The following is a 16,729-nucleotide window of genomic DNA, read 5'->3' as shown; positions in this document are numbered from 1 at the left end:
TATACTTCGTGTTACATGTCATGTTTACTGACATAGTTTTCAATACACCGCCTGCGAAACTTCACCTCTGAAAATAATTCAACACAGTAGCAAAAAAACATAACAAAAAAAGAGGCTTGTTAAATTAAAAAACATGTGCACCTTGTTTACTTCTACCCATGGGAAGAGAACCAAGAGACCTATTATCTTAATTATTTACCCACAAAGCTGTGTGTTATGTTAGTTGTGAGTTCACTCTTTTTTTCTCGTGATATGCGCGCCCATATCGTGACACGGATATTTCCTACAGTCCTGAACGCACCGCCGCTCAGTTCATTCCTGCAGTGTCCCGTTGGAGGACAGTCTGTCTGAACTCGGGAGGGGGAATCGCGGCGCTGTTAAAAACTCCCAGGATTTACACTCTGCCATTTTGAGCAAAACTACTCGACAATCCCGAGTTCAGACGCGTCCATCAGACAGAAGCCATGGCCTGAATTAGTGAACCACCGCTGTAAGTTTGTGAGTATTTCTCTCTTTTTGACTGCACTCGCGCCTGTATTTTTCCAGTTCAGCTCACGTTAGAAACCATCAAAGCAGAGTTTTCGTTGACTGTTGTCTGTTGTCAGTCGTGGCACGGTTGTTGTGACTTAAACGGGCTCTTGTGTTCCCCGAAAAACGTGTGCAAAGTGGAGTACGACTACATCAAAGCACTAAAGCACACTGACAACTTTACTCGGACTTCACATCAAAACAATGGCGGAACAAGTGATCCCAGAAGCGGGCCTCCTTGTCCGGGGACACGGGCCTGGCTCTGTTGTGGATGACAGCACGCTGGTACTGTTTTCTTCCTCCGCGTTGCCATGGGCGTACAAAAAAATTACGTTGTTTACCGGGTTAACTCTTGTATTTGTGACCCCATGCTGCAAGAATGCGTTGTAACAATCGTGCAACAGTGAATCAAGATGTTTTTCAACTAAGGGTGATGCGCTTGATTTGCAAACGTAGATGACATTAATTGAACATGAAGCTGATGTCCTGTCCATAAAGATTGGTCCTGTTTAATCATTAATTTTGGCAGGAAACAGCACTAAAGGTCAGTTTAACATTGATTATGTGAAAAAAAAAACTTCAAAATGTAGCCTAATGTGTCAAGTCCAAATATTAGTTATAGGTTAATGGTAAGAAAAAAGTTTAAGTAGCCTAACAACAGCAGGAGTAGCTGGCTCAGTGCTGTCAGTCAGCCTACAAGGCAGAGGGCTGGCTAGATAAACTCTGCTAACGTTAGCTAACTTTTACTAACAAAAGGTGGCATACATAAATATAATTTAAAATATATATATTTTAACACTAAATATTCTGGTTTTGTCAGTGTCTTAACTTTTGTTTGTACTTGTTAAACTTCAAACTTATGTTGAAAGTGTGTTATATGAAGTTTATCATGAGTTTAAAGGCTAATTGGATGAGAAGAAAATGAATCACAACAACTCGTGAAAACTGCAGTGCTACAGTGAAAAAGCAAATTAAGTGATTGATTGAGACTGACAAACATCCTCCATTTCCATTCCTGCTTATGTTTTTTTTTCTCTCCCAGTCTAGCTTTTCTGAACTGGAACAAATCTCTACAATAAATGCAGTGAACCCTGCAATAACAGTATACATCTAAAATAACATAGATTTATTCAGTTTGTTGAAGGTGCTAGGAGACAAAATAAAAGAGGAGCGACACCACTTCCGCTCTGTGTGACCGGAGGACGACACAGCTCACTTTGCACAGGCAGTGCCACTGGAAATGGGTCATCTCATTTACAGCCCTGCACTAGATTACACACAGTCATTGTGGTCAAAACAGTAGCACTCCCTGGTCAAATTAAATGGGGAAATGTGTCTTATTTAGTTTGTTTTCCTTAGAGAAGTATATAAATAATCAACTCCATAGTGTGAGAGAACAGGAAATATCCAGAGGATCCAACAGGAACTTATCTCGCTTCACCAGGAAGCATCTGCCTGCCGAGTTAAAGTTCAAATAGACTCTTTTTTTTATTATTAATTCAGCAGTTTTTATTCTTAACCCACAATGGTTTCTACTACACCACAATGTTGTCCTGCAGTTGTTCAAGGTCACTTTAGATTGATTGCATTCTTTCTCATATCCTAAATTAGATAGTTTCACCTTGTGACTGCTGTTCCTCTTTGTGGATTGGAGTTTTTTGAAGCTCTCGTGATATCCCACTAGACTAATCCACACTGCAGTCTCTGTGGGCTGGCGTGTCAAAGTGCTGACTGGCCTCCTCTAAAGCCAACAAATGCCGCTATTTGGCAACATGTTATCACAGAGTTTAACCCAATGATTAGGATTATGTGACTTCACACTTTAGGCTTTTGTCCATCCATGAGGTGTGTATGTATGGTATATTTTTTCCTACACCCAGCCTTAGCAACTGTAGTCTTTTATAATCAGTGATGATGCACATGCCATATGAGTGGGATTAGCCTACTGTTTGCCTCAGCTGCAGTGAAACTAGGAACAAACTTGTTCAGTATTCATAAGAGGAAGTTTACAGTTATTGCAGTGATTAATTAACAAATTCTTCAGACTTTTTGTTTACAAAGTACCTAAATAACATCCTGAACCCATCCTAATTCCCAGGCTACCTCTTTGTCAAATTTGACAGTGATAAATACGGAGACGAAGAAGAGCGCGTGACCCGTAAATCTAGTGCGTTTTTTAAATGTGATAAAATGACATTAAGATAATATTTGTTGTCAGTTCACACGGATATAGCAGGCTGGTATTTCCTGTGTGCAAAGCTGCTTGTCCCAGAGGAATGTGTGGAATGTATTCTTTTGTCCTCTGTAGATTTAGCAGCAGTCTCATTTCTGTACTGCCTGCTAGAGCCCGGGTTCAGACGACAGACTGGAAATGAGTCTGAAAGACTGTCAGTAACCCCTGTGGAGAACTCATCCCTCTCCGTGCCCGTCGCTTTGAACCAAAAGCTTCTGTAAGTCGGGAGAGGAGGGATGAAGTTGCGGGAACGCCTGTGTGCCCCTGCAAACATCGTCTCATTAGAAAGATGTTCTCCACTGTTTGACTGAGGACTTGTCAATCCACCACTGAATCAGAGCCCCCACTTCCCTGTTTATTTATAGCTTAGAGGAACTTGCCACTGGATGTCTCCTTCATGCAAGTCATGGCTGTGATCTTGAAGGGAGGAGCGAGGCTGTAATTGAGGCTTTCTGCTTTCAATTATGTTTTTCAAGATTTTTATGGGGATATGAGACTTCAGCGTTTTGAAAGCAGCTCTTCCCCGGCCTCGGAGACGGATGTTGGTGAGAGCCGCGCAGTCAGCACATCAAAAGACAGATTGTGATTGAGTTGAGTGGCAGGAAAATTAAAGCAGATATCAGTGGAATGTTTTTGTTAATATAAGTCCTAAATAGTCCTTTTTTCCGTCAGCAATCACTTACATGAAGTATTTCAGCCTAAACACGAGTCTCTCCGTCACTCTGCTCTGCTGTAACCCGAGGAGAAAATTTTCCTTGTGGGATACAAGTGTTATCCAATGAGGAGAGAGAACGGCATGAAGGGCTGTGTGTGCAGCCAAGGGATGCGCGTGAATGTGGTGACGTAGCACGAGGACCAATTGATGCCTGACAAGGGCGGGGGCTGCTAACTCATGGTGCGTTCAAAGAAACTCGTACTTTGTGTGTTTCCTTCCTGTGAAGTCATACCAGTTCGATCTGGTACGAGTTCACGGGTCGGAAGTTACGAGTGGCCGTTATAGGGAACTTTCACAGACAACAGGATGGTAAAAACACGAGCTACGGGTTACCTGGAACGCTACCAAGTCGTAGTTGTGACTTGAAGCTGTAACTTACGGTTTCAAAAGCCTGCCTTGAACGCAGCATTAGCCGAAACGGCCGTGAAGCTGATATCTGCTTTAACTGTGAGCTTGTTTAAAGATTACACAGTGTTTGCCCAATGGAAAAATTAGCCTGAATGCTGTGTTTAGTAATATTCTCACACTTTTTTCAGCACTATATTGAAATATGTACTGTAGGTCTAATATCAGAGAGGCTGTAACATTCATTTTCCAGAGATGCTTGACTCATAGAACAAGCTTTGTTCCTGTCTGAAGCTCCATGCAGCACCAGCTGCTGTGCCACATTATACCTGCTTCTCACAGCCGGCTTCATGCTGCTTAATGAGGCAGGATCTTTGCCGCCATGGCGAACTTCTCTCACACGCATTTTAGAGCAGGCTTGCTATGAAATATTTAGACTATGCTCATTTCAAAGAACAGTATGTCTAAAATACTGCACTTTAACTCATCGATTTGCATCGCAAAACCTTTGAATGTCCAAAACCTTTGAACTTTAACTCCTTTTTAAAAAACGACAATATTTCCTTTCGCTAAACCCTTTTTCTTTTTCCTTTCTGCTTTTTTCCATATACATTTCTAAAAATCATCATGAGTCCTGTAAGAAGCCCAGTGTCAATTTATTCGTTCTTTTTTCACTGTTATGTAGATTTTGTTTGAATTACCAGCTCCTTAGAGAGACGTCCTTAAGACTAAGCAAAGTTTGAAAAGAAGAGTAGATTTTTTTTGTGAATCTCTCTACTGTTTTAACAGCCTCACTCGAATCAACATCAAAATTTTGAAGGAGTGACACTTTGCACTTCAACCACCCAGAACAAGTCACCGTGTAAAAACTGCAGCAAAATCAAAATGTGATAATTGAAGAATTCCAAGGAGCCTTATTGTCTATCACCGTAAATATATTTATCAATTTTGTCACTAAAGGTGACACTGTTTAAGAATTGTTCACACTGTGCTGATCTTATACTTCTAAGAGAGTTCAACTAATAAATGAGATATTCTCCAAAAACTAAAATATTAACAAAAGATTGAATCTGTTAGTCAGACACTGTGTGTCACTGAACTTACTTCACCTTTTACATCAAATGAACCTTAGTTAGCTGTGATGTTAACTGATATGAACTTGTTCCAGGTTGTCAAGGTCAGTCTTTCATTAAGCTTTTATTGAGGGCATTAAGGAAGTATGTTTTATTTATATCCCGTGAGACAAAGTAGACCTGTTCATACTCTCATTGACACCTGATCAGTCACCTCTGGAATATCTTCATTTCGTTGTTTTCTAATTCTTCTCATCTGTTCTCTTGCAGAGGAGAAGGTCTTGAAGTGGGGGACAATTGATCCAAGAAAGGAGGAACTTTTTTTTTTTTTTTTTGGACTAGACCTTAGTCATCTGCAGCCATGTGTTCTACCAACCATTCAAACTGGGTTACGTTTGATGATGACAACACGCCCCTCTCATCACCTCAGAAGCCCCTGCAGTCACCAGGGCTTATCAAAGCATCGGTACCACGTCCCAATGGACTGAAATTAGTGCTTCCTCCAATCAGAGACACTTCCTGGAGCTTCAGTCATTCCCTGGAATCCCCTCAAAGCCACTCGAGTTTCAGTGGAAGTTCTTGTGTACCATGTAACACGCCCTTTTGCACTCCTGTGAGTGGGGTTCCTAGCAGCGCGTCCCCATTTCACTCCGACACGTGGGATAAGAAGGACTTCTTCCGGAGTTTATCCAGCACATCGACCACCTCTGCTCCCTCGCCTGCACCAGAGGCCATGAGTCAAACCTCAGACGGACCAAGCCCCTTCCCTTCTTTCCAAGGGAACTCAGGACACTATAACCCCTTCTGGGACGGATCTAGACACAGCGCTGATGTGGACAGCTCCTCCTCAGACTCAGAATGTGACAACAGCCTACCACGTTTCTTTATTAGGACCAAAGACGGCAGTGAGCCTCCACGCGACCAACTCCAGAGCTCCCTCTCCTACGTTTGCCACAGACTAGAAGGCCTTCAAACGGATACGGACCCCGAAGCGGAGACGGGAAAGGATGGGGAGAGGCTGCTAGGTTGCAAAACTGAAGTGTTAAGCGAAGGCTCAACTCACTTCGCTCCTCGGGGTTTATTTCGTAGCCAAAAGAGAGACGGCTGGCCTGTCATGCTCAGGATTCCTGAAAAAAAGAACCGCATGTCCTCTCGACAGTGGGGTCCGATCTACCTCCGCTTGTTGCCGGGAGGCGTGCTGCAGATGTACTACGAGAAAGGGCTGGAGAAGCCGTACAAGGAGTTCCAGCTCCTCCCTCAGTGTCGGATCTCGGATCTTAAACTGGAAAGCTACGGAGAGCCACGCAAGGTCCTCACCATGAAGGTGGAGCATTTCTCCTACATCGAGAAGAAACGCTTCCACCCGAAGTTGGAGGTCAGTCACGAGGCAGAGGCAGAGCAGCTGCTCAAGTTTGGCTCCACGGTGCACGACGACATGGAGGACCTGGTCGTCTCCATGGAAGAGGAGATTTTCAAACTGTGCGTGCCCCATCAGCAGAGGCGGCACTACGAGGAGCAGGAGATGTCGGTGCAGATCACCGATCACATCTGGGTACAACTGGATAAGTGCGGAGAAGTCGTGGAGCGGACGGCTTTCACCCAGATTCACTGTCTGGCCTTTCTGAACGGACTAGGGGATTGTTTTCTTGCCCTTAATGATCTCGGGCTGCTGCGCTTCGACTCCAGCTACGGCTCCGAGGAGGGCAGCGAAGTCTGGATGGAGATCGCCGACTGCCATTTTCACAAGTGCGTGAACGAGACGGAGTTTCAGAGGTCCCGGCTGATTAAGTTCTCGCCTCCCGACGCCTGCAGGCTGGAGCTGATGCGGTACAAGACGAAAACTCTGGGTTGCACGGATATCCCTTTCTCGATCAAAGCCGTGGTCACAGTCCAAGGCGCCTACGTGGAGCTCCAGACCTTTCTTAACATGTCGCCCACCTTCCTCTCCTCCATGGGGGGGTCTGACAGATACCCGCTGTGTGAAAACGTAGTTATCCGCGTGCCAGTGCCAGGCAACTGGGTCAAAGTTACACAGACGGTGGCCTTGTTGCGACAGAGATCACTGAAGGCCCGTATGAACAGAAACGCCTGCTTGGGCTCCATCGGTAGCGCAGATTCACAGCCTGTCATGCAGGTGTCGATTGGCACTGTCAAGTATGAGAATGTATATTCAGCTGTCGTGTGGAGGATCGACAGACTGCCCGCGAAAAACACAGGTGACACATTTCAAATCGTGTTCTCGTTAACCTCTTGGCTTTTGCCCCCTCGCACACAGATGCAGTTTGTTTGCCTCTCGGTGGACTAACTCTCTAACTACAAGCGACCTTTGTTTTCTCCTCTGCAGCGGTGGATCATCCCCATTCATTTTCCTGCAAGCTCGAGCTGGGATCTGATCAGGAGATCCCAAACGACTGGTACCCCTTTGTCACGATGGAATGCGAAATAATGGGCGCAGTTGTGTCACAGACCAGGGTGAAGTCACTGGGCACCACCAACGACATCCAGCCACAGAAACATCTGACAAGTTGGACACGTTATCATTGTCAGGTACAGTGTTTCATCGGTGCAATAATATCCTGTTCTGTGCTCAACACATCAGATTTTATGTAGAAATATCTACCAATCTTGCACCACTTAACTCAGTGTTGTGTTTTGTTTTTTGTTTTTTAGGTGGAGGTGGAGAAGAAATGGATTGAAACAGAGTCACAGAGGCAGTCTGGCTGCATGACACAGTGATGATTAAAGGAGCTCTGAAGAGGACGTCGTCCTTTTGGTCCGAATCATTTGCCAAAATCTTCTTAGTAGTGAACGGGGATGAGAGAAAATGAACAAAAACATGGGTGATGAGGGACTTTTCTGCTTATATCCGGTGTCAAATTCATCTAATAACACATAGCCTGGTAACCGATTTTGTATCCTTTAACTGAGACTGAATTATTGTAGACCTAATCAGAAAAAATTTAAATGGTCTTTTTGCCTAGCACTTTACATTTAATAGATTTATTAATTGTAAGATTACAGTTTGTACGAGTACTGTATATAAGCTTGCATTTGCATCATCTGCACTGCCCTCCAGAATGATTGGCAGCCTTAATAAATGTATGCCGATCAGACTGCATGAGATAAACAGCTTAAGTAATGAGCAACATTCACTGTGTTTGAGGAAAACTAATTATCAGTAGATGTTTAGCATCAGGCCCTGCTGTTGCCAAGTGATGGTCAGACTTCTCATACTTCCACATTGATTCATCAGTGACTCCTCTACAAACTACAGTACATGTTATTTGTCTGAGGTGGCTGAATCACAATTATGGACAAAAATGATGATGATAATATTTAACTAGCACTTTTCTTAATAATGTTATAAAGTGCTTTATAAGAAGAGATGGACTCAGACAAGAAGTCAAAAGAAATTCTAAGGACAATTTGCTTGAACTGACTTGGGTTAAATGCCAATTTGTGCTGTCATGCAAACATGGGGCAAACTATTTTTTGCCAATATTACAAGTGCATTTTTCTAAGAGGTTTCTAAATAAGTGCATATTTTTAACATTGGCTATGTTGCCTTCTGCCATAAACAGACAAAGTGCCCTTACAAAGTGGAACAGCAGTAGCAGTTATATGACTGAATGACTGCAGCCTTAAACAGTACGGTATGTCCCAGCTTTATTGAGTGGTTATTGAGAAAGTTGTTGTATGGTGGCAACTAAAAAAAGAAAAACGAGTGTGACACAGGGTGTTAATAGATAAAGTGAGAAATTAATTTTCTAATCTTTCTAATCTCTAATCTTTTCACATTAATACAATTCATTACTTTTGTTGCTTACCTCGAGCTGACCTTTGACTTTTTATACCAAGGTTGTATTCTGGAGGACTGTACTTAAACAAATGTTATTTAAACAAATCAAATCTTTATTATGTGATCTTTCTGCCTCTGGGTTTGTGAGTTGGTTGAATGTGGGGTAAAAAAAAAAAAAAGAGTGGTGAAGCTTCGTAGTGAACAAGACCTTCAGTGGTGACTTGTATGTATGAGGTACCTGGCTTAAGCTGGATATTATGTACATTGAGAGTAAAAAAAAAATGAATTAAAAGTGAACGATTGGTACTTCTTTACAGATGTTGCTAAGACCAAAATAAAGTGTCATTCTTTCTTGTACTCACCCTTGTCAAATTTAACATGTGTTGAGTTCATACCTTGTTAAACTAAAAAAGCAATTCTGCAGCACCAAAATGGTTTAAAATCTCCCAGTGACAAAACTCCCACACAAAGCGGTCACACTAAGAGAAGGTGCACATGCAGAAACACCACAATAAAACACTTGCACACAAAGGTGGTATCCTAATCCTACACCCCTTTTATTAAGCTATTACCAAGAGATGGAGGAATAATTCAGTTGTGTTTAACTGTGTTTCAAACATCAGATGATTAACTATGACAGGTTCTAGATTTTTTTTTTTCCAGTTGTTGGTTCTGGTTGATCACAGGGGACTTTGTGGTTGTAAATAGACGGTGGTTACAGCTCTGAGAATGCCTTAAAAGGATCATGTTTTAAATTCATCTTATGATTGAAGGAGAGCCTTTAACAGTCATGCGACAGCTAAGTGCCTGCTAGTTTCATGGACTGCAGTATCTAACAGAGGTGTCTCATGTTGCAGCTTTTCAGCCGCAATTGTTCTCTCTCTCTTGCTTCCTCAGAGGACTCAACCTACAGTGTTGAAAGAGAGCCAGCTTTGCCAAACGGATGCTTGGAGGAAGCAGGGGTCACGGCTCCTTGCTGTTGCTACAAATCCATTGAACGCCAAGTTCAAAATGAAGTGTTTTATAAAGGGTGAAATATTTTTAACTCCTGGCATTCTGCACTCCTGGGATCAGAAACTGAACTGAGCTCCCAGCTCTGTGGGAAAAAAAAGTGGAACAGCATAACCTTTCTGTTAAAAGTAACCAGAAAAGGATAGATGGAGAGGTTCTGCAGCATGGACCAGAATATTTGAGGGATTGGATAACCACAGTAGCACTCTGAAACTGCACGTCTGAGATAAGCCACTACCAAGGTCAGGGAGCCATTTTCAGCATCAGGGTGTTTTTTTTGTTTTTTTTTTTGTCTCTGTAGGTTTTACTGCTGCTAAAATAAAATATTTGAAATCCCACCTATGGGTGAAGGTAAGGTAGGGGTACCAGCTATCACAGTTTGTTTTTTTTCTTTTTCCCCAGACTTTTCATCCTAACAAGTGAACGCCTCCAGCCACACCTCTCTGTGGAGACTGATTAGTGTCACCTGTGCGCGCACTTTCTATCAAGCTGCTGCGAGCAAAACAAGCAGACTACCACCGTTAGCCTGTTGTGCTGTGTTTCCACATTTGATGGAAGTCTTTTGTTACCGGCGCGCAGTTGTTTTAGCCGTGAACAATGCTGACCAACACGGGCCCTGTGGTAAGCGACGCTGCTTTTTATTCTGGCTTTGCTACAAGCTAATTTATATTTGCAAAACTGTTGGTCCTATAGTGCGCGAGCTAGCCTTATAACTGCTTCTTGTGCAATTGTCTATTCAATTTTATGAATTTGAATACAACAGTGATCTGTAGATACAGCACTGAAAGTGTAGTCTCTCTTGTCAAACCAAAATCCATCCAAGTAGCCTATGTCTCACATTTAACATCGTTAGGGCAGACCGGGGATGACACTTCTTTTTGTCTGAGCTCCTATAACTTGCAGTTTATGAGTGAGGTTATGAGGTTCTCATATTATGACACAATGTCCCACTACAAATAGCAATGCCTTAAACTTCTCAAACTGTATCACAGAATTCATTAGTTGAGTATTTTACTCTACCTAGAGACAGACCTTGGCTGAGATGGATGAAATTGTCAGACCTCAGACACACATTTAAAAGCATCTATTGCAAAAAGCAGTTTAGTTTTTTGAGTATGAATTCTGTGTAAATGAAGACTTTTCTGTCTGGTTAGCCATCTTGGAAATGCAACATGAAAAGTGTCACACAGGATGAGATGCATTACATAGCCTTTGAATGTGACATTGCACCCAGCGCTTCACATGGAAAATTAGATGATACTACTACAGTACTAGTACTACAGCTATTGCTACAACTAATGATAATAATAATAATCCCACTTGGCCAGGCCAAATCAAAATCCAGAGCTGTTTTTTAGTCCCAGTCCGTCCCTGCAACCTACCCCACTACTCGCTAGCAGTGAGATTGAAAACTAAAAACTGAGACCACACCACAAACTATGCATCTAGCCTACAGTATTTAAGTTTATTGTGCATGTTCCAACATTAAAGCATTTTCCTATGGTTCAGTATGAACAAAAAAAAAACTCATCGCTGATGGCTAAATGAGGAACAGTGACAGTGGTGTGCATCTGGACCCTTCTTAACTTATTCTTATAATACCAATGAATGGTATGAATGGAAACCTTCAGCAGGAGGCCAGAAGCAGCTCATAGTCCATGTATAATTATTAATGGTTGACACTGAATAAAACAACAAAGGTAAAAAGTATTACAATCATCCCCACCCCTATCAGCCATTGTTTGACTAGCTATAGCCTACCACCATGGTGGTTTGAAATGACTCACATTTTACCTAAGAACCTGCTCTTTGATCTCATACCCAATTCAGTTGTATTAATCAAAATATAGACTTCGTCCAAAAGATTAGTTTCTTACCTAGAAAAAAAAGAAAAACTTTTTTGGCTGTAAAACCTACACACTACTTCACACAGCCATACAAATTCATATGAAAGGTCAGAGAGGGAGTGGGTACACATGATATTGATCACGCAACTTTATGTTATTCCTTATTGGTGAAAGTGATGCTGTTACAACCATCCCCGGTCTCTGCCACATCCATGGGTGCAGATCCCGGGGGGGACGGGGGGGACATGTCCCCCCCAATTTCTGAAAAACATGAATTGTCCCCCCCAATAAAAATACCCCAAACTATTCAAAATTGAACAAATGTATTTTCAGACTTCACATTCTTCACATCTAAAAAGAAATGATTGAAATGGTGGAACAAATAATGTTTGACAAAAATATTTCTGACTCCACATTCCATCTCTGGTCTCCTCCACTACGATGCAAATGAACGGGTAGTTTCTTACACAGACGCTGATGACATCAGCAGGCTTTAAAAAAAAACGACCCCCTCAATCTTAGGGCTTCATATTTGATTTTCATTCATATCAATGAATCATGTATAAAGTTCCATACACTGGGAGAAAATGAAGATGGTGAGAAGAATTGGGGATCTGGGAGGGTCGGTGGGGGGCGAAAGATAAGAATGTGAGTAGACATTACATGTCCGAGACCCTTTAAATTATAATTTACTAATATAACAGCAGTGATATGTGCTGTTGGTTGTTTAGGACTGTGCAGTACGTTTTGAATGATATGCCGAGACTCTGCGGAGTTGTGATTTATGGCGGCATGGTATGAATTGCATATGGGCAAAAAAAACAACCAAAAAACACTTTTGTGTCCCCCCCAATCCTGGCATCGGATCTGCACCCCTGGCCACATCGTAACTGTTATATCAATATTTTATTTTCATGGCTGCATTAGCCACAAGTCTTTTTCTAAAAATAAATATGATGCCTACAAAAGCATCACTAGAGCCCTCTGATGTGTTATCTGTGAGCCGAAATAAAAAGAGTGACTTTGAAATGTTCAGAAAATGTCCTCACAAATGTTTTGGAATATGAGACTTTTGCATCTATCAGCAACATAGAAAAAGCAAGTGTTTGAATGGACTTTGGTATGTTGCCTATAAAACATACATAGAGGGGCTGTGATTAAACATTTAATCCTCACAAGCAGCTCATCGGTCTCTGATTTACACTTGCTGTAACAAACTGCAGGCCAAACTCTACTTGTCCATAATTGATGATGTGATTGAGAATATGAGAGAGCTCTTCTTGGATGAAGGGCTTGAAGACTGTGTCCTGGACGACTTAAGACGGGTGAGCTATAATCTACATAACCCTGCACTACTTTTTAAAAGGCTACATATATTATACAAGTTAAATGCACATCTTGACTCAAGTTGTCAGTTACTGCAAAGTTCGATCACCTAGTGAGAAAGTGTGCACCATGGCAGAGACGGGCCGCTGTGTCTTTTGCTGTGCAGCTTTGGGAGTCAAAGATGATGCAGTCTAAAGCAATGGAAGACTTCAGGAAAAACAACATCAACTCAACCAACTTTGTGCTCCAGCTCCCCGCCAGCTACAGTCAGACCGATCAAGAACTGGCAGGTAACACAATGCAGCCAGAGATTCACCTGCTTACCAACAAAACACACATCTACAGTTAGATTTGAACTGATCTGATATGATAATTATCACAGATGGTCAACTAAGAGTATTTTAAAGCAGCTCATTTACTTTAGATGTACCATGAATGGAAAAAACAAACAGAATATGCATTTGCATTTAATGTCAATTTTCAACAGATTATCTCTTTTGATTTAGACACTTGTGATGTAAATTTACAGATAGCAAATGAAAGTAAAGTGATATTGGAGAAAAGATGATTTTTCAGGTGTGTGTGTCTGTCCTGTGCTGCTCTGCTTTCTGTTTTCAGCTTCAGTTATGATGTCTGCAAATCAAAGTATCCACAGCTTCCCAGTCAAGGCAAGTGTCAACACAGCACATCACCTCCTTTTTTGTGAAAACATTTCAAGGGGTTGCGATTTTGAAAATATGTTACTTTTCAGTTTTCTCAATATCAAAGTTTGCTATTATCATTTTGTTTTGCAATTGGATAAGAATTTGACAATGATATAATCAAGTTTCAGCAGTTGAGTTTGTGAATTTCAAACCAATTTTATGTTTGGTGGCTCAGATGTGAAGAATCGTATCCTTTTGATCGCTTTTCAGCAGCATGGATTTGTTTTAACTTGAATTTTTATGGCAAAACTTTTCTTATCAAATTTAAGCAGATTGAATATTGTTTTTGAAAATGAAAATATTTATCTGTTGAACTAGCTAAAGCTAGATAGCTATTAACTCCTTTTCCACTATATGTTTAATTGCAGAACAACTCTGAGACAGTGACTACTTTTTCTCTCCCTGCTGGGTTAACTTACCCCGTGCAGATACCAGCAGGAGTCACTCTACAAACAGCCTCTGGTAGGCACCATGGTTTTATGTGTGATGGGCCTACATTTGTTTTTGTAATTGGCCTGGACACTCTGGTGAAAATAACAACTCATTCCTCTCTTTGTCTCACTAAGGTCAACTTTACAAGGTCAATGTTCCTGTTGTGGTCACCCAGGCCCCGGCAGGTCAGCAACCTGTTCCTCGCCCCCCCCAGAAAGCACCTGCTGCTCAGTCAGCTACAGTCCCACCAAATATCATTCATCCTCAGGAGGTTGAGCCCTCCCCTCCTCCTCCTGCTCCCTCTGTCTCACATCTGCCCCAGCCAAACACTGCTTTACTCCCCGGTCAAGAGAGTAGCATCCCCCAGCTGCCACCAGTTCCCGCTGCTACTGACAACTCCCAGCTTCAAGGGGTCCAATCTCCATCACCGCAGGCCACACTGGAAGAAAATGAGCACCCTGAACCTGTGAACTTGAGTATGAATGTCTCACCCAACAGTCAGGTGTTAGATTTCCAGCTCGGCGGAGAGGAGGCTTTGACAGAGACAGAGCAGTTAAAGACCAGAGACATCGATGACATCCTGCAGAAAGTGATCGAGGAGGAGAGGGAGAAGGCAGAAAGGGTGAGGAAACTAGTGTCTGCAAAGGCTTAAGACTCATCTGTGGCCTTTTAAAGCAAATACCAGGAATAGGAAAAGGCCAGGTGTTGCAATGCAGGTGTGTATAGTTAAATGAATAATTCAACATTTGGGGAATTGCACTTGTTTGCTCTCTCGCTGAGAAGTAGATGAGAAAATTGACACTATTCATATTTGTATGCTAAATATGTAGCCGGAGGCAGCAGCCGGGTAGCTTAGCTTAGCACAAGGACTGGAAACAGAGGGGAACAGAAAGTCTGGCTTTATCTTATGGTAACAACATCTGCCTTCCAGCAACTCTCAAACTCATTAATAAACATGTCAGTTAGTTTAATCCTTTATGCTAAGCTAAAATCACCAGCTGGCTGCAGCTTTATATTGACTGGATCAACACAAAGTGGTATCGATCTTTTCATCTAACTCTTGGCAAGAAAACAAATATGTAGCTACATTTCCTCAAATGTCTTTTTTAGGGGGGTGCTCAGCCAGTGGTAGAAAATGTGGGTTTAAAAGACAGATGTTTATTAGATGGGGAAGCTATAATGATAGTCATTTGTTTGCATTGTGAGAAATGTATAGTGAGCAAATGTAAAGCAGCAACCCCTGGGGCTGAGAAAGGAAGCCAGTTCCTCAAATGGCCTCTTGAGTCTGGCTCCAAAAGTGAGTCACCCCAATGACTCCCATGTTCACAGCCTAGTACAAAAAATATGTTTGTTTTTTTAACCATTACAGCTGAGTTCTCCTTTCATGACAACAACACCAGGCGTGAATTTTTACCAAACTTATCTGTTAAAATTTTACTAAGATTTATAGTAATGTATAATTGACAGCAGACAAACCAACATGCTCCAAAGTCTTTGATCCAGATACGTCCATATTTAGATTCAGTCTCTGGCAGACATGAAGATGTATTCGCCTTTGCTGCATTTTACCATAGCATTTTCATGTATTACCCTACATTATGGAAGTTCATTACTAAATTGTTGGAATGTTTCTTTAGATAGAAGAGCATTAGTGTAATTAAAAACTTGTTGCATCAAAGTTTTTTTGATTACAAAGTACTCAATATGAATTATTTCAAAATCTCAAATGGCTGAGTGCTGCACTGTAACAGCATCAGACTGCTGTGCTGTCAACTTGAGCATAACCGTTATGCTTCTCCCTGCAAAAATGCACCAGGGCTTCAGCTACAGCGAGCTGTCGGACATCGTTCAGCTGGATGGCCCTGCAGACAACTCTGACGTCGAGGAGGAAAATGGAGCTCCACTGGAAGAGAATGACTTTCTAGGTATAATCAACGCAGAGGCCATAAAAGCCCTGCAGGAAGGAGATGGAAGCAGTGACGGCAACAGCGTCTCCTCCAGCAGCGACAGTGAGGGAGCAGATGAACTCGCTAATGTAGTGGAGGAGGTGAGAGGGAGACAGTCTGATGTTTTAGTTTTCCACACTGAAGCAGCTCTGCAGTGCCTCTTTCCTTCAGGAATGACATTTATCAGTCATGAGTGGCAGGTCGCGCAGATTATTTATTGTCCAACAGCATTTCATTGATAACACGTTCTAACAGTTTGTTTCCTGTGACTGTTGATAAGGATCCTTTGAATTCAGGCGATGATGTGATAGAGCAGGAAATCCCAGATCTCTTCGACACCGACAATGTGATCGTTTGCCAGTACGACAAAGTAAGAAAATCTCTCCACTGGTCGTAATTTACCTCTCAACAAAGCCCAGTGCTGAATACTGTAAAATGTTCTCTCTATTGCAGATTCACCGCAGTAAGAACCGCTGGAAGTTTCATTTGAAAGACGGAGTGATGTGTTACGCTGGCAGGGACTACGTGTTCTCCAAAGCTGTGGGGGAAGCTGAGTGGTAATGAGCTTTAGCTCTCCCAAAAAGATTAGAAAATAATCATGTTGAAACAGGGGAAACAATGATTTAAAATGGAAAAACAATTAGTGAATTTAGACCACTTGGTGGTGTAATTTGGCTCGAAGGGCACAAAGTTAAAACACCATTGAACCAAATCACTGATACTGATCGCTTTTTTTAATTTTATAATGCAATTATCAGAGCAACCTGCAA

The 16,729-nt window shown here is 42.0% G+C and overlaps 1 protein-coding gene across 1 annotated transcript; it reads left to right on the top strand.

Annotated features, from left to right (window-relative positions):
- Window positions 1-325: 325 nt before the first annotated feature.
- On the top strand, window positions 326-16,520 carry ston1 (stonin 1; the record flags this gene model as incomplete). The annotated part of the gene is made up of 13 exons (XM_083987570.1): window positions 326-498; window positions 5,165-7,110; window positions 7,239-7,441; window positions 7,565-7,626; window positions 10,301-10,325; window positions 12,775-12,876; window positions 13,044-13,167; window positions 13,496-13,545; window positions 13,950-14,043; window positions 14,148-14,635; window positions 15,830-16,060; window positions 16,240-16,329; window positions 16,413-16,520. The coding sequence occupies exons 2-13, from the start codon at window positions 5,256-5,258 to the stop codon at window positions 16,518-16,520; spliced, it is 3,432 nt and encodes a 1,143-aa protein (XP_083843696.1). The 5' UTR covers window positions 326-498; window positions 5,165-5,255.
- Window positions 16,521-16,729: the final 209 nt, after the last annotated feature.

The sequence above is a fragment of the Trachurus trachurus genome, assembly GCF_905171665.1.
Source record: "Trachurus trachurus genome assembly, chromosome: 15".
Classification (NCBI taxonomy): domain Eukaryota; kingdom Metazoa; phylum Chordata; class Actinopteri; order Carangiformes; family Carangidae; genus Trachurus; species Trachurus trachurus.
The sequence above is the reverse complement of the archived record's forward strand: the minus strand, read 5'-3'. Positions and strand labels throughout refer to the sequence as shown.